General features: G+C 46.2%; 2 protein-coding genes and 1 long non-coding RNA gene across 17 annotated transcripts in view; 2 read left to right on the forward strand and 1 right to left on the reverse strand.

Annotated features, from left to right (window-relative positions):
* Window positions 1-27,106, reverse strand: part of ARVCF (ARVCF delta catenin family member) — a 1,120,703-nt gene that overhangs the window by 963,504 nt on the left and 130,093 nt on the right. For 2 of the 15 annotated variants that reach the window (XM_068243368.1, XM_068243360.1), the window contains exon 3: window positions 6,756-6,876. The exons of the other annotated variants lie outside the window; for them this stretch is intronic. The gene's annotated coding sequence lies outside the window, so the exon portion shown is untranslated. The remainder of the gene's footprint in view (window positions 1-6,755; window positions 6,877-27,106) is intronic. 15 annotated transcript variants of the gene reach the window in all.
* On the forward strand, window positions 1,244-11,963 carry LOC137532549 (speedy protein 1-A-like). The gene is made up of 5 exons (XM_068253217.1): window positions 1,244-1,542; window positions 7,066-7,140; window positions 8,993-9,208; window positions 9,752-9,923; window positions 11,730-11,963. The coding sequence occupies exons 1-5, from the start codon at window positions 1,532-1,534 to the stop codon at window positions 11,961-11,963; spliced, it is 708 nt and encodes a 235-aa protein (XP_068109318.1). The 5' UTR covers window positions 1,244-1,531.
* On the forward strand, window positions 1,573-3,964 carry LOC137523311 (uncharacterized). Its single transcript, XR_011022595.1, has 2 exons — window positions 1,573-2,074; window positions 3,681-3,964. It is a non-coding gene; the product is annotated as an uncharacterized lncRNA (long non-coding RNA).

Here is a 27,106-nt window from a genome sequence, read left to right on the forward strand (position 1 = left end):
GGTGTTGCTGTACATGCTGTAAATATTCCCTTTATAAAATTAATTAGTGAATATTGATTGGCTTTTGTAGGCCCCATCCACTTTCCTGAATATTAATTCCAGTCACCAACTGTACCAAGTTTTGAGAACCCTGCCATTAGCCGTGTAAGAATAGCTGCAGTTTACATTTTCCCATTGAAAATGAATTGCTGAAATTTGATCGACTGTTTTATGCTCCGCCCACTTTCCCCGAAATTTTCACCTCGGTCACCAAGTGACCAACTGTGCCAAGTTTTGGGACTCTGGCTTTATTGTTGAGAGAATGGCAGCCTTTTACATTTTTTTACATTGATGTGAATGGGTGAAATTTGATTGGCTGTTTGTAGTTCCATTCAGGTGTACTGGGGAGAAGCAAGACCCCCAGAACATATCTTCTCAGGTAGTAAGGCATTTGTATACAAAGTTTCATTGAAATAGGTCAAGGCATTTTCGAGTGATGGCAGTTCATACACACACACACACACACAAACATCCGCTTTTTATATAGAGAGATTATTATCAGTAAGGCCGTGTCCACATTGGGTGCGTTCAGAAACGTGTAAAAGCACATGATAAAAAACACAAGCTTTTGTGCGCGTTTTAGTGCGCTTTTTTAAGCATATTTTGCTTATTGTAACAGTTGTCAATAAAGATTTGTTTTAAAATGAAAATATGCTTGTTTTTTTTTTCATTTAGGGGTAAAAACGCATGCGCTTGTATGCGCTTCTATGTGCTAAAGAAGCGCACCTATTCACTTGCATTGATGTGCACTTTACTGCTCAACACACAGAAATGCATGCAACACAACGGTTTTGTAACGCAACTCAGCGCAGCGCATAGATGTGAACCAGGTACATTAATTACATGGGAAAATCAATACCTTGCAGAACGCACAGCGCAATGCGCTTTGAGAAGTGCACAAAAACGTAAATAGTGTGAACGAGGCCTTACTGGTAAGCCGCAGTTTCAGCAAACACCCAAATAATTTGCCATGGTACCATAAATGTAACCTAATTAAACTACAAAACTATCATCATCATCTATGCTAATAATTCATTTTACAGCTATTATTATTTACACATCTATCTATCCATCCATCCATCCATCATTCTACCTATTCATGCTATGCAGGTAGAAGCTGGGAAGACACACAGCAACAGCTTTGCCGTGAGGACAGCAGTAGCACCTGACCTGCAGGTGACTGACAGTTATGGCAGTTGGAGAATTGCCAGCGAGGAAGAAGCCAGGGATTTGGAAGACTCCTCACTAGGATACATTTTTCCAGCTTTCACTGCGATTTTTTTAGCTTTCACTAATAAAAAAAAGTAGACAGACACACACTAGGAGACAGACACACAGGGAGGAGCAAGCGCGTGCACGTGCTAGCTCACACATCTGTGCGTTTGCACACATACAGGTAGGTATACACAAACACACACACACACAGCTTACTGCCGCTAACATATTACTATCTTCTAGGACTTCTGCCATCTTTCTAGATCGGATTACAGCGATGGCCTTCAGGTAAGCAGAAATTTTGGTTATGGGAGGCTAAAGGCCTGAGCCCACTAACACAGTTGTGTCTGCTTCTGTCCGCTTTCCAGCATCTGTAACATTGATGTGTAGCTGAAAAGCGGACATAACTGCGTTAGTAGGCCCAGGCCCTTACAGATATTATATAGTGGCAAATATGGTCTTTGTAAAATGATGGTTGCAGTCTGTTCATGGTCCCACCTATCCTTTCTCTAGAGGGTTAATCCATATTGAGGTCCCACCTAGCCTTTTTCTAGACGGTTAAGTCCTATTGAGTCTCATTCCATCCCTATACATCTTTGCGACTCAGGTGTCCCTCTGTCAGGTCTTATGTACTGGTTGTTATAGGTAAATCTGTTAAATACATGGGGGATGATTTATTAAAACTGGCACAAGAGGAGGAAGAGGAAATGTGAAGCCATTGCCAAGGGCAACCAGTTAAAAATAATATTGGTTGCTCTGGCCAGCTGCTCCAATATTGTGTGAAGCAGTTATTATACGTTAGATACAATGTATTTTTCAGGTATGTTTGCGTGGCAGATGATAACTACTGTAGACTGCTATAGAGATCTCTAGATTTGCTTTCTCATTTCTGAGGCAGGTGTATGTTTGTTATATCAAAGGGCCACTACCATGAAAATCTTTACATGTAAAACACACACACACACACACACACACACACACACACACACTAGAGTGAAATACACTATACTGAATTTTTGCCTATAAAGCCATCATCGCTCACAGTAGGAAGTATTAATGTGACCAGTGGCGTATCTAGGGAAGATGGCACATTCCAACTAAGCAGCCTTTTCTAAGCGCTAGTGATTTGAAAAAGCTCTTGCTAATGCAATGCTATGGGGGATTTTTATAAGATCACATCACTCAAGTGGGATCACACCCATAGCATTACATTAGCAAGAGCTTTTCAAACCACAAGTGCTTAGTAACGGCTTAGTAACGTACTGCTAGTGGGTTCCGGGCCCAAGAGATAATCAATGACATGCAAATCCTTTTGAGTTTATGCCAATTTTATGTTAATGTTATGCAAATTTACACCATTTATGGCCTGTTATTCCAGCCAAGGTGTCATTTTAACTACCCTCGCTGCACGGTCCCGCCGCTCTCGCGGTGGCCATTAACAATACAGCCCTGCAGCCAACTAATAGTTTCTTATTGCCATGGTAATCGATTGGAAATAATCAATTGTGCCTATTACAGGCCAAGTTCACGCTAACCAATCTGATCAGATCAATGGATTCTATCTGAAGAATGGATCGATCCTATTAATCTGATCAAATTGATTAGCGAGAATTTGCTCGTTAATGGGCATGATCGATCACTTTTGATTACCGGTAACAATCGATTGGTCACAGGATTGTGTCATTAATGGCCACCTTAACATGTGCATCAATTCCAAACTATGATCATCTCACTCACCACATCGAGTAGAAATGGTCAGTGAGATGGTAATCATTTTGTCTTGCATGCAAATTTCATACAAACTGTCTGCTGTTTAGAACTGGGACAGTCAAATGTACTCAAGATGTTTTGATTGGTCAAAGTCCAAGTTCACATAGTTTGCATTAAATTCGCATACAAGGCGGAAATATCTATCTCACTGACTTGCTCTTATCTGTAATGGCGATAGGATAGCGTATAGTCTTTCCCAGAGAGCAGGAAGCCTGTCCCCCCCATAAAATAACCATCCCTATGGCTGAATTGATTTTATTGAAGGATCTTATTGAAATAGTGTTAGAAATCTTATAGTTGAAGGTCACAATCAAGTTTATTCTATGCTGGGACCCAGCATAGAATAAACTTCCCAGCATAGAATAAACTTCCCAGCACAGAATAAACTTGATGGTAACCTTCAACTATAAGATTTCTAACACTAACCATTTCAATAAAATCCTCCATACACAATACATCCCCAGCATGCACTCTGTACCCCACTCTCATTATGAATCCTCTACTCACCCCCTGAACCTCACTCACACAATACTTCTCCTATTGGTTTCCTCCTCTGCATGATACTGAACACACACCTGAGACTTTCCATATAATGTTGTTCAAAAATGGTCTGGGCGCCAAGCAACATTTCTTAACCTGAGAGTGTTCTCACAAAGCCTAGGTAGTAACCGGTGCTAAGAAAAGAAGCAAAGAAAGAAAGGTAAAGTCAAGAATAGAAGACATGACTAAAAGAGGAAAGAGAGAGAGAAGAGGTACAAAAAAAAGGGAGAAGAAAAGAAGGTCCGGGGACAATACTGAAAGAAGGAGGAACCGCTATCACCAAGAGGGGCTCAAGGGCCACCCATATAGTTAAAGAGTAAAGGTGGCCACACATATTACAATTCTTCTGTTTGCTTTTACCCCAATTTGATTAAAACGACTGATTGTGTGAAAAAATCAAGGAGAAATTTTTATTTGTCATTTTTCTCAATTAAAATATATTGGAGGGTTGGAAAAATCAGATCAATTTTGTCAGAAATGTAATGGGGTGTGTTGGGGGGCCGCCACACCCCATTACATTTGTGCGCATGCACAGAAGCGTAAAAATACGCTTCTGTGCATGCGCACGGCCACTGGCATCGTTTTTTAAATTCCTGCTTAGCCATACACTTACATGAATTCCAGTCCGCCGCCGGTCGTTGTAGAGGTCGCACGGCAACGTTGTTATGCGCTTGCGGTACATCGCTGACTTCTGGCGCACTGCACCACATGCTGTATGAAAATGCCCATAAGCTTTCATTAGCATAGCGGTGAGGTGCAGTAAAATGACCCACTGCACCATATCAGTGCTTATGTCCTATGACAGCCTATACTTGTATTACTGGGCCTACCTAGCCCATATCGCATGATCATGTATTTTGTACAATTTGCCTTGTATAACTTTGTTCTATGTTGTATAACCTTGTTATGTCTGTCATCCTTATATCATCGTATATATTTATTGTCCAGCGCTGCAAAATATGTTGGCGCTTTATAAATACAATAAACAATAATAATCAGTATGAAAGGCCTCTAAGGGTAAAAGTGGTTACAGTCAGTGGTAGACTTTTAAGGCGAGTATACTGAAGGGAAGGGGTAGTGGGGAGACATTAAGTGTGGGGTGGAGCCCGTTGAAGATCTCCCATAGTTACACTCTTGCAGTCACATCAAGCAGATGACTGGTCACAAGTGGTTTGCTTAGAAGACTGGTTTGTTCTGTCTGTTTAAAGGGACCTTGAACACAGGATAAAAATGGGCTTCCCCAGGCCCCCGTACAATGTGAGGTCCCTCAGCGCCTTCTGGGTCCCCTCCGTTCTCTCACTCGCAGCTCTGTTAGCGCGCGACTTCGCCGGGAGTTGTGCACAACGACGCATGCACAGCCCATCCACGTGCCTGGCTCAATCACGCACCTGTCGACATAAGTGTTCTGCGCAAGCATGGTTCATTCTTTTCAGAACGCACATGGGCTGAACGCTCACGGCAAGGGGTGCGTGATCCTGTGGGGTGCTTGGATGGAATGCTTATGCGCAGTTGCTAACGACTCCTTCCACTACCGAAACTGCCAGTAGGAGAACAGAGGGGACCCAGATGATGCAGAGGAAGCCTCAAGTAAGTTAAAATACCATTTTTTCCCTGTGTTCAGAGTCCCTTTAAAAGTAAGTGTTACCTCTCCAGTTAATATATCATTCTGCACTGCAGTTGTTTTTACCTTTTACAAGCTTTTCCAAGAAATGCAATGCTTTAAACCAGTTGTTTCTGTCCATTTTGATGATCCATGCCAGGCTTGTTTTGCCTGCTTCAATCTTGTGAATAGGAAGGCCATTGCCTACACCGATTAGTTGTGCCAGCATCAATAAGAAATTTAATGTTTAAATATATGGACACAGAGGATCTGATTACTAAGACATCTCCTGAAATTAAACATCCTCTCCAAATGGAAACATCAAAAGTGACTCAGCAGCAGGGTTGGATTTCTGGAAAGGCCACAAAGGACCGAGCCTTGGGCGGCTGCAGCCCAAGGGGGCACCTGAACACGAAAGATGGGTTGTTACATATGAAAGAGGAGCCTTAAAATGTGGAGCAACACATAAAAAAGTGAAACCGATGCCCAAAGGAGCTGTTCAACAAGGAGATGCTGCAGTACATGGATGATACACATGGAAGAGGGGGCAGCACATGGAATGAGAGGGTGCTGCAATACATGGATGACACACATGGAAGAGGGGGCAGCACATGGAATGGGAGGGTGCTGCTGTACATGGATGACACACATGGAAGAGGGGGCAGCACATGGAATGGGAGGGTTCTGCAGTACATGGATGATACACATGGAAGAGGGGGCAGCACATGGAATGAGAGGGTGCTGCAGTACATGGGTTCCACAACTCCCCCAAGATTAATATACTTTCAATTACTGTATTTTAACATTTACAACAGCCTTCGTGGTATGTATATAGAGTGGGGTACAGTACTATACTTGCTGGGCCTATTTTTAACATGGCGTCTCAAGCAACCAGAAAGTATTTTGCCTGAAATTTCTTTTAAGGAATGCCCAAAAAAAGTACTTTCTTTTAAAAATCAGTCTGAAAATCGCATTGCAAAATCATAATCGCCAAGCACTTAACAATTGTGATTGCATTTTTCAGTGTGAACTAAGCCTCAAGATGGTAATAACAGTGTTGGAAAGTGATTTCAAGGCTGGGTTCACACTGTGTGCACTGCATAACATATGTGTCATACATGTACTGCAATGGACTCTGAACACATTATAATGTGTGTTTACTGCAATGGACACTCAATGCGTTATAAGGTATGTGTATGGCAATGCACACGGCATGCATGATAATCACCTAGTATTGAATGTAAGAAATGCCGGTTGACACGCAATACACTGCAATGTAAAATGCAGCTATATTGCGCTGAGCTGTGTGCGCAATAGTAGCTGATCGGCAGTTAGTAGCCAATCGGTTAATATTGGGCGCTGAATAGACGCAATTTACATTGATGTGTATTATTTGGCAACCGAGACGGGCACCTAAATGAACTGCTGGGTTATAATATCGAGCTGTGCATGGTGGTAAATGATCAATTCCAGGTGGACAGGATAGCAATGTTATAGAACATCTTATAATGTATGTCTAGCTTATATAAAAGGGGCTGCATAGATGTACATCTTTATGTGTATACACTGATTGTATAGGATATACGTTTACCTAGCTTGTATGATGAGATTTCATATGTGAACCCATCAGTTGTATCATGACTCCAACGCTATCCACTTGCTGGATACACACAGTTCTGGAGCATGTGCCTGGCCTTCCCTCTCCAGCTCCACTGAAAGAAATAGGAACATGGTGGTGTAGGAGTCTGTATTCTAAAACACTACTGTGAACAGTCATCATTTGCTTTAACATATGCTAAACTACCATTAAAAGGTTATTAGATCTAATGTTCTATACTAGTATATGAATAGTTTCAGATAATTGTGAGTTGTACTGAACATCATATGTCTTCCTGATACAGGACTGGAGGAGAGGACGCCTGCCCACCGGGGAGATCCAGAAAACGCCCAGCCCCCGATGACACTGAGGAAAGACCGTAAGTACAAATATCAAATATTAATGTTAGGTTACTACCATACATAGCAGTGGCGTAGCAATAGGGATGCAGAGGTTGCGACTGCACAGGGCCCTCCCTCATCCATCTTATTAGCTTTTCATTAGTGCTATGCTGGTAATGAACACCTCTATATGTGCATTGCATAGTAGTAATCCTTAAATAACGGTTTCCTTACTCTGATTACACCTCTCTGACACTGCAGATGTCCTTGGTAGGTTTTGAAGCTCTATACCAATAGAGTGCTTGGGGCCCCATGTAAAAACTTGTACTGGGCCCCAAGCTCCTTAGTTATGCCACTGATTCATAGGGATACCCATACAGCTCAAGTTGACGCAGAACCCCCTGGGTGGTCACTCATGCGACTCATAGGGCTCAATGCACAATAAACAACAAAAATAAAATACCACATTCAATAGGTTAGACTTTTTATTCCGAAATCACTCAGATTTTAACACGTGATAATATAACAACATAACATTTGTAAAGCGCTTTTCTCCCGCAGGACCCAATACAGTAAAACTGCATTATCCAGCACCAACAGTGATTGGATGATGCCACATAAGTGAAGTTTCTGGTTTCTTGAGAGTCAATGTTACAAATAGGCCTAGATACAAAACAGTGCTATATCCCAATTTATATACATACCATAAACTCTGTATTAATGTTGAAATACAGTAACAAATTATGACAAAGGACAGACTTCACTTAATGTAACAAAGGTTTATTACTGTATAAAGAATTGTAAAAGTAGATGTATGCATCCTGCAAGGCCAGGATTTTTTTTTCTGATTGCTGGAGACTTCTGGTAATCTGAGTTCTGGATAGTGGGGGTTTACTGTACAGGTAGTCTCCGGTTTACGAACGTCCGACTTACGAATGACCCACCGACCCGCCGCAATGACGTCACGCCGCCGGGGACTACCTGTTTTTGGTGCAGCGGAAGGTAAATAGAGGACATCTCACCTGTTCCATGGCTGTAGAAGGTCCCAGCGTCTGCCTGGAAGCTGCGCAGCCCGACTTCTCGCTCCGTCCACTGTCCTCCCGGTGGCTTCACATGTATCGCATAATGACGCAATCAGGAGAAGCATCCTAGTGGCGGTGCCTGCTAATGTATCATTATGCAACGCATGTGAAGCCGCCGGGAGGACAGTGGACGGAGCGAGAGGACGGGCCGCGCAGTTTCCAGGCAGCACGCTGGGACCTTCTACATCCATGGAACGGGTGAGATGTCCTTTATTTACCTTCCGCTGCGCCAACTCTGCATTAAAAATGGCAGTAGAACAGGTAGTCCCTACTTAAGGACGTATTCAGGATAAGAACGAGCCGCCAGTACCTATCTCGTTCGTTAACCCGAGGACTACCTGTATACTGTATACACAGATACAGACTTTATTCAACACTTATTTTGCTTCTGATAGGCCCAAACTTCTGTTCACCAGCACAGGCTACATATGCACAGCTGCACTCAAGTCTACTTTGGCTTTGTTGTAATAATAATAATGGCAGTATTTGTATAGCGCCTTTCTCCTGTCGGACTCAAAGCGCTTGCGAGGCAGCCACTAGAGCGCACTCAGTAGGCAGTAGCAGTGTTAGGGAGTCTTGCCCAATGAACTCCTTACTGAATTACTGGCTTACTGAACAGGCAGAGCCGAGATTCGAACCCAGGTCTCCCATGTCAGAGGCAGAGCCCTTAACCAGTGTCAAAACATGACATGTACCATTCCAGTTATTTGTATACTGTTCTCAAATGATGTTCAATGAAAGAGGGCTGATTTTGTACATTTGGAAAATGCATGTCCACCATAATTCTTTGTTACCATTATTCTTACAGAGAGAAAAGATGGGCGAGCCAACAGCAGCAGCCAGTGGAGCCAGAGGTCTGGGAGGCTTTCTGTGAGATCCTGGAGGATGACTGCATCCAGCGATTCCTGTCCAGAGACCGGTGCCTTAGGATCTCGGACAAGTACCTTTTGGCCATGGTACTTGTCTACTTTGTTCGTGCTGGCCTGAGGATTGAGGAATTCAAGGGACACTTCTTTGCCGCCCTGTAAGTATTGTGCTTGTATTTTTTTACCTACAGGGAGACTAGAGGATCTTGGCCAGAGAATGCAGCCCGAGTATTTCTAAGGCCTCTTTTCCATGCTAAACTGCTTTTCTGTCAAGCAGTTTAGCCGCCTGTGTGCCCGCCACAAGCGCCATTCGGCTGCAATTATATGCAGGTGAATGGCAGTGTTTGGTAACACCACATGTCATGTTTGACATGAGAAGGTATTGCCCCGTGGTGAAAATCCATCTCATGTCCCATCTGAGCACGGATGCAACTCCATGGAGTGCCGCCTGTCCACTGCCTGTGCTGAGCTCTAGCAAGTGCTCGTCCGGTATACAGAAGCAGCTGACAGGCTGTGAATTCACCGCCTTCAGCTGCTCATGGAAAAAAGTATTGTCATACCATAGTATTCATCTATAACCTTTGTGTTAGTGTGAAGAAAGAGCTGCTCTGGCCATGATCCTGTACCACCAATCAATTAGTATGGTCTGAAAAAGTATAAATCTGCTTTAAGTTACTCCTTTTGTCATTTCATTATTGTAGGTTCTTAGCCAACCAGGTAGAGGAGGATGTCAGCTACTACCGGCAGAACATCTATCCCTGGGCCCTGGGCTGCACGTGGGAGGAGAACAAGGACAAGCTCCACCAGTGCCGGGATGACCTCCTGCGCAGAATGAAATTCCAGGCCAGGGTGTCTCGTAAGATGTGTGACCAGGTATGAGAACATAATCAGAAAGAAGTGTGAAGTTATGTTTGTAAAAGGTTAAAGCAAACCTGTGAGATCCATATGTGGAAAATGTATATACTTACGTTGGTAGAGGGAGGCCTCTGGATCCTCCAGTGGCTCCCCATGTCCTCCTCCCAACCACAAATCTAGCACTGGGACCCGCAAAAATTAGTGGCTGTGCTCCCATACGCGAACAACATGGCTGCACTGCGCAGTTTGGCTCCATGCTACCACACAGGTGCAATGCAGCTGAGCTCTGTCAATAAGCCCTTAATTATGGGCTTCAGGGTGGGGGGCCCCAGCACTGGAAAAGTGAGGAAGATGAGGACGGGGGAAGCCTCCGGATTTTGCTGTTGTTTAGCCAATATGCTGGGCACTGAAAGAAAAAATAACCCCAGTGTATAACAGTTAGGGTTAGGCAAATGTTGGGAGAGTTAAGGTGGCCATACATCTATAGACTTGGTGGCCGTACGACCATCGGATTCAATAATTATTAGCGCAGTGTTCTCCCCAGGCTCTTTTAGCTGGGTGCTCCACCCGGCTAGTTTTGGTGACCACACGGCTGTCATCGGCTCACCACCTCCTATGCTGTAAGCAGAGTTGCTCACAGAAGCACCGGCCCTGCATTCTCTCATCTCGCCCCACCCGGCTACATTTTCATGCCACACGGTTGGAAAAAAATTTCTGGGGAGAACACTGTAGCGAATCTGATTATAATCGGTGCCACCAAGAGCATGTCCAATCAACAATTGTACCAATTTCGGTTGGTAATAGTTTGAATGTATCGATCGGAAAATCTGCTGGAACATTTTGTTAAGTCATGCTCGATCGGGTGCGCAGGAATGAAACGGTGTGCAACAAAACCCTCCAGCTGCTGCCACCCCTAATATTTTATGTCCCCCCCACCCCACTCCATTAGCAGCACGGTGGAGTAGTGATTACCGCTCTTGCCTTGCAGCACTGGGTCCCCGATTCGAATCCAAGCCAGATCAAAATCTACAAGGAGTTTGTATGTTCTCCCAGTGTCTGTGTGGGTTTCCTCCGGGCACTTTGGTTTCCTCCCATGTCCCAAAAACATACAGATAAGTTAATTGGCTCCCCCCTAAAGATTGGCCCTAGACTACAATACATGCACTACACAATATAAACATACGAGTATGGTAGGGACTAGATTGTGTGCTCCTCTGAGGGACAGTTAGTGACAAGACAATATACTCTGTACAGAGCTGCGTAATATGTCAGTGCTATATAAATACTTACTAATAATAACAACAATCCCACTGCCCTGCAGTTATACTTTACATGTCACACCGTCCGGGCTGAGTGTCCTTGCCCTATTTCCGCATTTGGGCCCCACATGACTACCGGCATATAGCATGTCAGTATGAGGGGTGGAATCGATAATTTCTGATCTTTTTTTCTGAACAATTTTCCAATCACTTCTGTACAAAAGTGATGAGAAAAACTGAAATCCGATCGGATCTGTCATAAATTATCATTTCAACCTGTCAATCTGATGGGAAATTGGATGGTGTGTGATGGCTTTAGAGGCAAAGGATCAAAGCTAGGCAATTTGCATTACTTAAAAAGAAATAAATATGGCAGCCTCCGTATATTTCTCACGTCAAGTGTCCTTTAACATTGGGGAAAGGTAATTTGGGATTAAAGACGTACTGAATATACTCAGATATAAGTCGACCTCATTTATAAGTCAACCCCAAAATTTGACCCCCTTAAAGTAATATAGGTAGGAAAAGAACATGAATTCTAACTGATCTGTTTGTCTCATTCTAGCTCATCGCAGAACATCCGAGCTACTGGGCCTGGAAGAGGTGCCGCCTGGATCACCATGGAGGAGCCATCCGTGAGTATACAATAACCATTTTAGAAAAACTCTTGTATCCCGCAGGTCCCAGATTTGTGCCATGCCCATTCTGCGATTCCTTCACACTCCATGTCAGCCAGTGGAGAAGATGCTGCCCCTCCTCCAGCCAGGAAGTCCCTGGAGCCATTGTCCTGGATCCATAAAGGTCAGTACTGCACCATTTCCATCTTGTGTGCAGCACACACACATGGTCGGGGGGGGGGGGGGGGGGGGGCTTGTATTATAGCCTGGGTTTTAAGGAATGCACACATTGTCTTATGTGGGAAAGGGCGGGTGTATCAGCCAGGGAGGGGGAGCGGGTTATTAGGCTCTTTCTGATGGGAGTTCCTTAGGCTTGGTGGTTAATGTTTTTTAGGAGGATGATTAGCCTTTGGGGGAAGGGATTCTATTATATAAAAGGATACTATTGATCCTATTGAGAGCCTATTTTTGCCCTGGTTCGGATGAGAAGGGGGGGGGGGGGTAAATGCTTTTGCTAGAGAGGTTCTGCGTAGCTATCCAAATAGGGGGGAGGGGTATGATATTTTAGCAGGCACTTCTTTCCACAGCCAGGGCAGCGTCACCACAGCCAGGCCAGTATTTCCACCAACTAGGCCAGCCTTACCACCAGCCAGGCCACAACATCATCACCAGCCCGGGCCAGGATCCCCACCAGCCAGGCCAGAATTTTCACCAGCCAGCCTAGCATAGCTATAGCAAGGCCAACGTCACTACCAGCAAAGCCAGCATCACGACCAGCCAGGCCACAACATCACCACCAACCAGGCCAGAATTTTCATCAGCCAGGCCTGCATCACCACCAGCCAGACCAGCATAGCCACAGCCAGGCCTGCATCACCACCAGCCAGACCAGCATAGCCACAGCCAGGCCAGCATCACCACCAGCCAGGCCAGCATCACCACCAGCCAAGCCAGCATCACCACCAGCAAAGCCAGCATCACCACCTGCCAGGCCAGCATCACCACCAGCCAGGCCAGCATCACCACCAGCCAGACCAGCATAGCCACAGCCAGGCCAGCATCACCACCAGCCAGGCCAGCATCACCACCAGCCAGGCCAGCATCACCACCACACCACCAGCCAGGCCAGCATCACCACCAGCCAGGCCAGCATCACCACCAGCCAAGCCAGCATCACCACCAGCAAAGCCAGCATCACCACCAGCCAGGCCAGCATCACCACCAGCCAGGCCAGCATCACCACCAGCCAGGCCAGCATCACCACCAGCCAGGCCAGCATTATCACCACCAGCCAGGCCAGCATTACCACCGCCCAGGCCACAACATCACCACCAGCCAGGCCACAGAATCACCACCAGCCAAGCCAACATCCCCACCAGCCAGGCCACAACATCAACACCAGCCAGGCCACAACATTAACACCAGCCAGGCTGCAACATCACCACCAGCCAGACCAACATCATCATCAGCCAGACCAGCATCACCACCAGACAGGCCACAACATCACCACCAGCCAGGTCAGAATTTTCACCAGACAGGCCAGCATTTCCACCAGCCAGACCAGCATAGCCACAGCCAGGCCAGCATCACCACCAGCCAGGCTACAACATCACCATCAGCCAGGCCAGCATCACAACCAACCAGGCCAGCATCACCACCAGCCAGGCCAGTATTTTCACCAGCCAGACCAGCATAGCCACAGCCAGACCAGCATCACCACTAGCCAGGCCAGTATCACCACCAGCCAGACCAGCATTTCCACCAGCCAGACCAGCATAGCCACAGCCAGGCCAGCGTCACCACCAGCCGGGCCAGAATTACCACCAGCCGGGCCACAACATCACCACCAGCCAGGCACAGATCATAATCAGTCAGACCAGCATCACCACCTGCCAGGCCACAACATCACCACCAGCCAGGCCAGCATTTCCACCAGCCAGACCAGCATAGCCACAGCCAGGCCAGCATCACTACCAGCCAGGCCAGCATCACCACCAGCCAGGCCACAACATCACCACCAGCCAGGCCAGCATCACCACCAGCCAGGCCACAACATCATCACCAGCCAGACAAGCATTTCCACCAGCCAGACCAGCATTTCCACCAGCCAGACCAGCATTTCCACCAGCCAGAGCAGCATTTCCATCAGCCAGACCAGCATTTCCACCAGCCAGACCAGCATAGCCACAGCCAGCCAGCATAGACACCAGCCAGGCCAGCATTACCACCAACCAGGCCACAACCTCACCACCAGCCAGGCCACATCATCACCACCAGCCAGGCCACATCATCACCACCAGCCAAGCCAGAATCCCCATCAGCCAGGCCTGCATCACCACCAGCAAGGCCAACATAATCATCAGCCAGACCAGCATTACCACCGCCCAGGCCACAACATCACCACTAGCCAGGCCACAACATCACCATCAGCCAGGCCACAGAATCACCACCAGCCAAGCCAGAATCGCCAGCCAGGCCAGCATCCCCACCAGTATCACCACCAGCCAGGACAACATAATCATCAGCCAGTCCTGCATCACAACCAGCCAGGCCACAACATCACCACCAGCCAGGCCAGCATTTCCACCAGCCAGACCAACATAGCCACAGCCAGGTCAGCATCACCACCAGCCAGGCCACAACATCACCATCAGCCAGGCCATAGAATCACCACCAGCCAGGCCACAGAATCACAACCAGCCAAGCCAGAATCGCCAGCCAGGCCAGGCCAGCATCCCCACCAGCATCACCACCAGCCAGGCCAACATAATCATCAGCCAGACCAGCATCACAACCAGCCAGGCCACAACATCACCACCAGTCAGGCCACCATTTCCACCAGCCAGACCAACATAGCCACAGCCAGGCCAGCATCACCACCAGCCAGGCCACAACATCACCATCAGCAAGGCCAGCATCACCAACAGCCAGGCCACAACATCACCACAAACCAGGCCAGAATTTTCACCAGCCAGGCCTGCATTTCCACCAGCCAGACCAGCATAGCCACAGCCAGGCCAGCATCACCACCAGCCAGGCCACAACATCACCACCAGCCAGGCTACAACATCACCACCAGCCAGGCCAGCATTACCACCAGCCAGGCCACATCATCACCACCATCCAGGCCAGCATTACCGCCGCCCAGGCCACAACATCACCACCGCCGAGGCCACAACATCACCACCGCCGAGGCCACAACATCACCACCAGCCAGGCCGCAACATCACCACCAGCCAGGTCAACATCCTCATCAACCATCACCACCAGACAGGCCACAACATCACCAACAGCAAGGCCAGAATTTTCACCAGCCAGGCCAGCATTTCCACCAGCCAGACCAGCATAGCCACCAGCCAGGCCAGCATCACCACCAGCCAGGCCACAACATCACCACCAGCCAGGCCACAACATCACCACCAGCCAGGCTACAACATCACCACCAGCCAGGCCAACATCACCACCAGCAAGGCCAGCATCACCACCAGCCAGGCCAGCATCACCACCAGCCAGGCCAGCATCACCACCAGCCAGGCCAGCATCACCACCAGCCAGGCCAGCATCACCACCAGCCAGGCCAGCATCACCACCAGCCTGGCTAGCATCACCACCAGCCAGGCCAGAATTTTCACCAGGCAGGCCACAACATCACCACCAGCCAGGCCAGCATTACTACCGGCCAGGCCAGAATTTCCACCAGCCAGACCAGCATAGCCACAGTCAGGCCAGCATTACCACCACCCAGGCCACAACATCACCACCAGCCAGGCCAGAATTTTCACCAACCTGGCCAGCATTTCCACCACCCAGACTAGCATAGGTGGTGGGGGAGTCCAGTCTGGTGAGGGGAGTTACAACATACAAGATAAATGCATGTATACGATACAAGTATCACAAGACTTCCACAATGCTGGGACCCTCTGATGCCTGTACCCGGCGCATGCATTTGTCTTGTCTCTAGGGGATAAGGTAAATTCTCCCGTCTGTTCTGTACATGCTATACAAGACAGTCTCCACTTTTCCATGACTTAGGGGCTAATCCCACCTGTCATTACACAATCTAATCCAGAGCTTGTACTGGCTGTTAAAGCTCTGCCATTGGACTGTATAATAGCAGACCTTAGCCCCAAGTCTGGAAAAGCCAAGGCCATCCTGTATGACATGTGCCAGAGTTCAGAGCAGCAGCATTGACAGTCACGTTTGTGATCTGCAGTCTGCCTCAAAAATTATTAAACTAATTCGGTCTCATTGGGGATTGGGAGGTTTACTTCTACAGTGTAATTCTGCTTTAGAGGGGCAGGCCTGACTTGCTGGATGAGGCGGCTGGGCAGTGGAGGAGGAAAGGGCTGGCTCATCCAGCATATCATGCCAAATTGGTGTTTTTCTGCCATCACATCCAGTCTGGATTGAAGCACTTCATACAGATCTGTTCATTTTTCTGGCTTCCAATGCTCCACTTCCTGCGCTCAGACTGCGGCGCATAATTTGGACTTCCCCTGCATGCTTGCCTCTGTGTACGGAAAGTGGCCCAGTGGAAAAACTGAACAGATTTCTTTAAACTGCCTGAAACCTGACTTAAAGTGGGTCTCTGATGTGGTGGTTGAGCTGCTGGGGAGGAGCTCAACCAACATATTACAGCCTGGGGTGGTTTTCTTCAAAATTTAAGGACTAATTTGAAACTTTTTTTATGATTTGGAGCTAAGCCCCTCCACTTGGATTGAACACTACAATGCTAGAACCTGCTCTGGCTGCTCAGGCTCTGGTATTGGATTGTGTGGAACCAGAATGGGGGGGGCTTAGCTCTAAGTCATGAAGGGTGGGGTTCCTCTTGTTTGGTGTGTCCAGGATTCAGACACTTCCTGTGAACACAGACATCATCAGAACAGCAGGCAGCTGGAACCTGCACTTAGGTATTATTGTTAGTCTAATACTTGTGGACCCTTTAAAAATGAAGAATATAAGAATTATTCTGTAAAAGTAAACCAACCTCACTAAATTTAATTTCAAATTCATTTTACATTTAAGGCAGTGGTTAAATTTTATATATTCTCACTTATCCTTACACCACTGCCTTTTTAAATTAATTCCCTGCTTTTAAGAAGCATTGAGTGGTTTTTCTTTTCCTAAGAGGAAGTCTAATTCTCAGACTTTCCCTTAGGTTTTGCTTTTTATCCAATACTGTTGGGGGGGGGAGAAAAAAAAAAAAAAAAAGCAAAAAACGTTGGTGTTTGGCACTCCTGCCTGTCAGGATGGGGTTCGAATCCCTGCAATGTTTATCAGCTTACTTCTCCTACAGTATCACCCATGTGCACCACCAATGCTCTTACTAGCAGGGATGGCAAATATGTATATTAATTTGTGTTTGGCCTAACATGCATGCACAGGTAGCAGTGGCGTAGGGATCACTAATCACCATAGAAGCCAGAGCGGCTGCTATAGGGCCCATAGCCACAAGGGGGCCCTATGGTCCTAGCTGCTTGTGCTGTTTTTTAATTATATCCCCCCTTAATGCATGTTTCCGTGAGGCATAGCACGTTCAGGGCTAGAAGGGGTGGAGCCACGTCCTGCTCGGTGTCTCTCTGTTCCTGGCCAGAACTATGAAGATATTCGGCTGCACTATTAACCAGCAGGGAGGTGTAAGAATAAAATAGTCCCCTTACACTCGCCACAGTGCTTACTGCGCATCAATACAGCTGACAATAACTTCATCGTTCCGGTCAGGAACAGAGAGGCAGGAGCAGGACATAGCTCTGCCCCTTCAGGCCCTGGCTCCACCCCTGCCAGCCCTGAGTGAATCTCCGCCCTGCGGGCTGATGTGGCCCTGTCCCCTCCCGTTCTTGGATGTGGCTCCGCCTCTTTCCTGCAGCCTATTCACTGACCAGAGAACAGAATGCTGGAGGAGGTGACACTGGGGGAAAGAGGGAGACAGAGAGAACCCTCTCATCTGCCCTGTGCTGTCCAGCTTGGCTTATTTTGAGTCTGCTCTGTGAGTACAGTATGCATCATAAATGATAAGGCAGTTTATTATGTTCATTAATTAAAGCAGACCTCTAGTGTGTATCATACATTCCTCTTGTTATAGCAATTTATAATTACATGTTGTGTCTTTACCCCCACCTCAAATCCTTCCTGCCCCCTCATCCCTCTTGTAGCCTGGGGCTACCAACTTCTGATAGTGTAGCCCTGCACCTTGCTAGAAAGCTCCATGGTGTTTACTTTAGTCACCATGGCGCAAACAACATGGTGCTTTTTAGCAGGGGGTAGGACTACACGGTGGAAGTCGGCAACCCCAGGCTGCAGGAGGGATTCGGGGGGTAAAGACACAACATGTTATTATAAATTGCTATAAGGATAGGGACCTTGTTGTATAATATACACTGGAAGTCTTCTTTAACACCGAACACTACTCTGTTTTGAAGTTTGTATGCAGTTTAACTTCAAAGGACATACAAGATAAAAAATGATCATTAAAATGGGTATGCACTGACATTCATTTATGTATCCCCGTCTGGTATTCCACCTGTACTGGGCCCCAACCATTACTAGTCAGGACCTTTGACCTGGAACTTGCATGCGCCACGTATGTGCGGTAATAGCTTTGCGGACACTACATCCATGTTGTTCACACTCCTGGCGGCTCTTCTTTCCCTGTGAGTTTGTTTACAGCACTCTGATTAGTGTAGGTGAAGCCAGAGCATACACAGAGCTGCTACTGTGCATGAGTAGCGCATACAAATTCAGGGTCAAAGGTCCTGACTAGTAATAGTTTGAGCCCAGTATGGGAGGAATGCCTGAACAGAGGATTACATGGCTGAACAGAATGCCCTATACAGCATGGGATACATCAATTAATGTAAGTGCATGATTTTAATGATACATTTTTATCTCAGATGTTCTTTAAAGAAAACCCGAGGTGGGATTTAATTATGTTAGTGGGGCACAGAGGCCGGTTGTGCACACTAACACCAGCCTCCGTTGCCCCATGGTGTGCCTCCAGAACCCCCCTGCGCGCCGCTATACCCCCTGCAGTGCTAGCGACACACAGCGTGTCGCCAGCACAATGTTTACCTATGCGCTGTCAGTCAGCGCCGCTCCCCCGCCTCCTCCATATCGGCGCTACCCGCCCGCGTCCCTTCCCTCCAATCAGCAGGTAGGTAAACATTGTGCTGGCGACACGCTGTGTGTCGCTAGCACTGACAAAAGGCAGTCCTGCAGTGGAGGACTGGGACTGCACTGACAGGGGACATAGGCGGACAGACACAAAGACACTGATAGACCCATGACCATGATGGTCAAGGCCACCGTTAAAGGGATCCATTGCGGGCCCCTTCAATTGCAGAGAAAGCGAACCGAGCACTGCTCAGAAGTTACACACCTCTCCAGGCTCCACCGACAATCTTCCTTCCTCCTAGGGTCAGAATCTCTCCGGCTACATGGTCCTCTCTTGTTACGTAATTATAGATGGTGGCTGGAAGGTGTAATGGGTAAGGGCTCTGCCTCTGACACAGGAGACCTGGGTTCGAATCTCGGCTCCGCCTGTTCAGTAAGCCAGCACCTATTCAGTAGGAGACATTAGGCAAGTCTCCCTAACACTGCTACTGCCTATAGAGAGCGTCCTAGTGACTGCAGCTCTGGCGCTTTGAGTCCGCCAGGAGAAAAGCGCGATATAAATGTTCTGTCTTTGTTGTTTTGTTTGTTTAGATATTCTGATGCTAGGAAGAAGGAACATCAGTGGAGCCCAGAGAGGTATGTAACTTCTCCCCCAGCACTCCACTTGCTTACTCTATATATGGAAGAGCTACCTATACTTCAGTGGGGGGAGGAGGGGTACTCTGGCCAGCTATACTGGATGGGAAAGCTAGTTTGGCTACCGATACTGGTGGCCCTTCTGACTACCTATACTACGTGTACTTCTAGCTACTTTTATCGTGTCTACCTATACTGGGGCAACCTAATATTGGGGTTATCTCTTGCTTCCTATTCTGGAGGGTTACCTGGAGCACAAAGGTACATTTATAACTTTTCTATTCAAAATTTTACTATGGGGCCCCATGATTTGTAGCTACGCCCCTGAATGTGGCTGATATTGTGGTCAGTGTGATGTCATGACCATGGGCATGGCAGTTTCCTTTCTGTTAACCATGTTGCATTGTGGGAAATATCACTTCCAACTACAAACCAACCAGTATCTACCTCTGTGCTTATTTATAGCTATAAAAGAACAACCTTTTAGCCTATCGCATTGTTAGAGGGTGTGGTTATAGATAATGGCAGTTGGTGCTGTCCAGTTTATTTCTAGTACGGCAAATTGTAGATCACACAACATGAACAAATTACACAACGAATATCAATAATTTCTTATTTTTTTTTCTACTTTATAACTTCTCGCTTTGCAATGTATTGATTTATCCCCCCCCCCCCCCCCCCCCACTACTACTATTCTCCGGTAAAGTTCCTCTCAATTGATATAATTTGAGCTTCTTGAGAGTTTTGGTCATTGAGCATCTTTGCCATCAGTGTATGTAGTCAGAGGTATATTTACTACTTGCCCAAAAGGTGCTCACACTTTCACAATGGTGGCAGTTCAGGTCTGAGTTCTGTACTGACACAATGAGAGGCTACATCCCATCAATGTGTTTTGTTGCCTGCACATGGAAAAAAACAAAGAGACATGTGCTCTGACCACGTTCACCTGACTACATACTGGCTGCATAATTGTCTATTGATTAATTAAAATAGCATAGCATACAGTGGGTTTCAAAAGTATTCGGCCCCTTTGAAGTTTTCCACATTTTGTCACATTACTGCCACAAACATGCTTCAATTTTATTGGAATTCCACGTGAAAGACCAATACAAAGTGGTGTACACTTGAGAAGGGGAACGAAAATCATACACGATTCCAAACATTTTTTTTACAAATCAATAACTGCAAAGTGGGGTGTGCTTAATTATTCAGCCCCCTGAGTCAATACTTTGTAGAACCACCTTTTGCTACAATTACAGCTGCCAGTCTTTTAGGGTATGTCTCTACCAGCTTTGCACATGTAGAGACTGAAATCCTTGCCCATTCTTCTTTGCAAAGCAGCTCCAGCTCAGTCAGATTAAATGGACAGCGTTTGTGAACAGCAGTTTTCAGATCTTGCCACAGATTCTCGATTGGATTTAGATCTGGACTGGGCCATTCTAACACATAGATATGTTTTGTTTTAAACCATTCCATTGTTGCCCTGGCTTTATGTTTAGGGTCATTGTCCTGCTGGAAGGTGAACCTCCGCCCCAGACTCAAGTCTTTTGCAGTCTCCAAGAGGTTTTCTTCCAAGATTGCCCTGTATTTAGCTCCATCCATCTTCCCATCAACTCTGACCAGCTTCCCTGTCCCTGCTGAAGAGATGCACCCCCGAGCATGATGTTGCCACCACCATATTTGACAGTGGGGATGGTGTATTCAGAGTGATGTTCAGTGTTAGTTTTCTGCCACACATAGCATTTTGCATTTTGGCCAAAAAGTTCCATTTTGGTCTCATCTGACCAGAGCACCTACTTCCATATGGTTGCTGTGTCCCCCACATGGCTTGTGGCAAACTGCAAACGGGACTTCTTATGCTTTCTGTTAACAATGACTTTCTTCTTGTCACTCTTCCATAAAGGCCAACTTTGTACAGTGCATGACTAATAGTTGTCCTATGGACAGAGTCTTCCACCTGAGCTGTAGATCTCTGCAGCTCGTCCAGAGTCACCATGGGCCCCTTGACTGCATTTCTGATCAGCGCTCTCCTTGTTCGGCCTGTGAGTTTAGGTGGATGGCCTTGTCTTGGTAGGTGTACAGTTGTGCCATACGCCTTCCATTTCTGAATGATCGCTTGAACAGTGCTCCGTGGGATGTTCAAGGCTTTGGAAACCTTTTTGTAGCCTAAGCCTGCTTTAAATGTCTCAATAACTTGATCCCTGACCTGTCTTGTGTGTTCTTTGGACTTCACGGTGTTGTTGCTCCCAATATTCTCTTAGACAACCTCTGAGGCCCTCACAGAGCAGCTGTATTTGTACTGACATTAGATTACATTAGATTACACACAGGTGCACTCTATTTAGTCTTTAGCACTCATCAGGCAATGTCTGTGGGAAACTGACTGCACTCAGATCAAAGGGGGCCGAATAATTATGCACACACCACTTTGCAGTTATTTATTTGTAAAAAAAATGTTTGGAATCATGTATGATTTTTGTTCCACTTCTCACGTGAACACCCCTTGGTATTAGTCTTTCATGTGGAATTCCAATAAAATTGATTCATGTTTGTGGCAGTAATATGACAAAATGTGGAAAATTTCAAGGGGGCTGAATACTTTTGCAACCCACTGTATGCTTATGGCATATGCTTGCCAGAATATGCAGGGTCTAAAACTAACTCACCGCGTTGCCTGCAGGAGTTGTCCCATGTACAAACGATTGCATCTCAACAGGAGTGCCGCGTGTAGGCTTCCCATGCTCCCAGGAAAAATCGAGCAGCGGCGACACTCCACGAGCATCCACTGCCCAGGAGCACCGCAGCTGCCCCCCTGGGGGGGGAGCAGAGTCACAGACAGCCCATCCCCAGGGGACCATCTGCGCTGCCTCCTAAAAGAAAGACTATTTACCATTTGCATAGTGCTGCCACTACTGGGAGTGACATCCGCACCTCCCCCCACACCCCTGCCCCCCGAGAGAAAGAATATCAACTGCACATGAATAAAAAAAAAACAAAGTCAATAGACAATTACGCAGCCAGTATATGGTCAGGAGAACCTGGACAGAGCACACATCTTTTTTTTTCCATGTGCAGTTGCTGTTCTTACCCTTTCTGGGGGCAGGGGTGTGGGGGGAGGAGCAGATGGTACCCCCAGTGGTGGCAGCACTTGGGGGGCCTGTCTGCGCCTTCCTTCCCCCTGCCTCACAGTTCAGTGTGGTCGCTCCCAGGACATGCCTTATCTTGCAATCAAGGGCAAAGTGCAAGTGGTAAATAGTCTTTCCTTTGGGGGGCAGCGCGGATGATCTATCCTGGGCTCCAGCCCGGCGTGGGGATCTGCAGTCTGGGTCTCTCTGCTCATCTCTCTGCTCATCCCCTGGGGGGCAGTTGCAGGACTCCTGGGCAGTGGATGCCTACAACTTTGTCCCAGTGTTCTATTTCAGCCCACTGTATATTTGATTTTGACACCCATCAGAGGCGGCCTTTGGGGGGGTAAGTGGGGCAATCGCCCCAGGCCCCGCGCCTGAAGAAGGCCCTGCACTCTCTGCAAGGGCCTCGGATTCCTCCCCGACAGTACCTTGTCACGGGGGCTAACCAATAGCAGCAGCACCAGCTTTCCATTAGCCAATGCTGGTGTTGCTGCCGCCATTCAATCATAGAGGAGGGAGGGACAATATTTTAAAGCAGTGCTGCTCAGCTGATATGCAGCGGCCTGCAAACATTGGTACATCAGTAGAGTGCCCCTGTGCTGCCTAGCCAACCTAAGAGGAGACCCCCCCTCAGATGTACTGCTGACGAGAAGGAGATACAGGAGGTGAGAGATCACCAGCAATGCTGCAGATGTGTGCTTCCCGGCTACCATGTTCACATTGCTGAGTAATGCGTCTGCAGGGCTGCTATGACTGGGGGGAGGGGTGGGGGCTGTATGTGGAGGGAGCTCCTGTGTGAAAGGAAAGGTAGGGAGATTGTCCTCCCATCCCATAAGGTAAAAGACAGGAACAGCTACTGTGTAGGGGAGGTGAAAGGTCATGTTCTGGAACGGCTGCTGGCAGAACATGATTGACCTCAGCCTGACAGACACTGGTGTGTGAATGTGTATATCCACTGCATAACTGTGTGTGTGTATCCACAGTATACTGTATGTATCTCTAGGCCCCGCATATGACACTTGCACCAGGCCCCGCATACTCTAAGGCCACCTATGCAGGCAGTCTATTGGGCCAAAGTACAGGGATCTCATTCTACAAAGTGAATCAACCCCCGAGTCAGCTAGCTAATTGTACAAGCTGTTAGTCGGTATTTCTCCTGTCTGGCTCTTGGGGAAATGGCTGATGTTGCTGAAACCCAATAGAAGCTGAAGAGATGTCTGACACTGTTGCTGCCCGGCGGATCAACTGTATGCACATCACCATGGCAACAGGGATGAGGTGCCCTACTGTCCCAGTTTTGAAACAATGTATGGCTCTCACAGAATTACATTTTAAAATAAATTAAAAGATCTGTTTTGATTTTGTGCTGTGGGAGGAAACAAGAGTGCCCCGGAGAAAACCCACGCAAACACGGAAATAACATGCAAACTCCAGAATAGAAAAATAAATGTGGTCAGCTAGTAAACAATCGTACATGAAGCAGCAAGAACTAAAGTACAACTGTAATAAGGGATGTGGAGGATGACATATTTATTTCCTTTTAATCTATACCAGTTGCCTGGCAGCCCTGCTGATCTATTTAGCTGCAGTAGTGTCTGAATAACACACCAGAACCAAGTATGCAGCTAATCTTGTCAGATCTGACAATATTGTCAGGAAACACCTGATCTGTTCCATGCTTGTTCAGGGCTTATGGCTAAACGTATATGAGGCAGAGGATCAGCAGAATAGCCAGGCAACTGGTATTGCTTAAAAGAAATAAATAATGGCATCCTCCATATCTTTTTCACTACAGATGTCCTTTAAAAAAGAACTGTAATGACATATATAAGAATGTAATACATTATTCAGGATACCCATTTTTATTTTAACCACTTTATGACATGCTGCCTTATTAAAACGTCCTGTTTGAGCCTGTTAACGGTTCCAGGATGTTTTAATAAGTCTTTTGCTCCCATCGCCGCTGTGCACGTGTGCCCTCCCCCCTGCCGTTAACCGTCAGAACACCATGATCTGTGATTGGGGAAGAGGACCGAGCGGTCCTCTACCCAATCACAATGCCTGGAATGAATGGACATGACCCAAATCAGTGGCCATGTCTATTCATAAAACAGGAAACATAGTTTGTGTTCACTAGCGCCATCTAGTGGCCAAAAAGTAAAATTACACATACAGGCACATACATACACTTATTAAATATTAATTCAAATTAATAACTTACACTTCCAAAGCTCCCCCCCCCCCTCAAAAAAAAAAACATAAAAAAAATCAGTTTAAAACATTTTTTACATAAATAGTTGCCTATATATAGGGGCTTGTAATCATGGACCGGACAGAAACAAAACATAAAAAAAACCCCTATTTTTTCAAATAATATATTGTCGCCATACATTGTGATAGGGACATAATTTTTAATGGTTTAATAATCGGAACAACTGGGCAAATAAAATGTGTGGGTTTTATACACAGGAGAATGTTTTATTTTAAAACTATAACGGCCAAAAACTGAGAAATAATGAATTGTTTCCATTTTTTTCTTATTTTTCCAGTTAAAATGCATTTAGAATAAAGAAATTCTTAGAAAACGTACTACCCACAGAAATCCTGATTGGTGGTAAAAAAAACAAAGGTATAGATCATTTTGTTGTAAGAAGTAGTAATAAAGTTATTGGCGAATAAAAGGGAGGAGCACTGACAGGTAAAAATTGCTCTTGTCCATTGGGGTATAAACCCCTATGGGGCGAAGTGGTTAATTATCCTGGTTTCAGCTTCATAAACACTTTTTATATCTCCATTACATATTGGTGTGTAACCTGACTCTCCCAGTGATGTTTAGCCTAGACTATGATGTCACACAGCCTTTTGCCCCTAAGCACTCTGGGAGACGAGAAGTTATTTCTGCTCATTTGACTACAAAAATCCCACAGTGATGCACATTACCAGCAGTAAAGATGCTGCCATCTGTAATACATTTTAGAATGTAAATTCCCCTTTAAAGATCTACCTTGAAGAGAAATATTGATATCCAGATTTTTTAATAACCATGTAAATTTTGCCTAGTTTTTGATTAAATTTTAGATTAACTTTGCAAAACCAATCCATCATCTAAATACATTTCTTAAACCAAAGCACTATACTGGTTTAATACCATGAAACAGAGTGACAATTACTGGTATTTGTATATTTTAAGATGATATGTAATTGATACTTACATGTTTACTGAAATAAGGATGGATACCCTATATCTGTTTGTGGATACATATTATTATTTATGTATACTGTATAGTTCCAACATCCTCTGTAGTCCTGTATATAGTACAAATCAAGTATTGGGGAGCACAAATACACGAGAAATTCTAAACTCTATACAATCAGGATATCCAGCAATACCAGTACATATGTATGCATAGCCAAGTCTTCTGCAGGTGAGTAAATGCTTTTTTTTTTTTTCAACTGGTGCAGCACCAGAGCTATTGAGGGAACTAATGGAAAGAGGGGGGGGGGGGAGGAGGAAGAGAAGCCCTGCTTAGGTTTTTTTTTGTCTGGTGAAACACTGCACATATTACTTACGATTATTTTCTGGTGTAACATTGCTGCATTATGATCATTTTCTGGTGAAACATTGCTGTATTATGATTATTTTCTGGTGAAACACTGCCCACATTATGATTATTTTCTGGTGAAACATTGCCCCTTATGATTATTTTCTTTGAGAAAAGCTGCCCATATTACAATTATTTTTTGGTGAAACACATTGCTGCAATAGGATTATTTTTATGGGGGGCACCTCGGGGAGGGGGGGCGCAACAGGTTTTCTTGCCCGGAGTGACAAAGTGGCTAGAGTCGCCCCTGCCGCATCTGGCCGAACTTACGGCACCCGGTGCATTAGACGGAGAAGAGTGAGGACGGCGGTGTGGGAGCGGTCCATGTGGATGGGGCTGGAGAAAGCCCCAGGTATGTATAAAACTTTGAAGAGTCTACGTCTCTGGTTTCCTTTAAATTGGATCCTTTGGGTAATTAGAAGGCTGCCTCAGAGGAAAAGGAGTAAAGGTGAATGAGACAGGCAGCAGAGTTCAGTAGGAAATAGTAGCCAGTTTGTTTTTTGGGTAGACCGCAGAGTAGGGTGTTACAGTAGTCATATATGTAGAGCATATACAAGCATTATGGTGCCTCTTGTGAAAGGAAGGGACAAATTCTGGAAATTATTTTAAGATGGCTATAACAAGAGGTAGTTATTGTTAGAGTTGGGCCGAACCTCCGATTTTAGGTTCGCGAACCGGGTTCGCGAACTTCCGCGGAAGGTTCGGTTCGCGTTAAAGTTCGCGAACCGCAATAGACTTCAATGGGGATGCGAACTTTGAAAAAAAAAATTATGCTGGCCACAAAAGTGATGGAAAAGATGTTTCAAGGGGTCTAACACCTGGAGGGGGGCATGGCGGAGTGGGATACAC

The sequence above is a fragment of the Hyperolius riggenbachi genome, chromosome 1 (genome assembly GCF_040937935.1).
Source record: "Hyperolius riggenbachi isolate aHypRig1 chromosome 1, aHypRig1.pri, whole genome shotgun sequence".
NCBI classification, from domain to species: Eukaryota; Metazoa; Chordata; class Amphibia; order Anura; family Hyperoliidae; genus Hyperolius; species Hyperolius riggenbachi.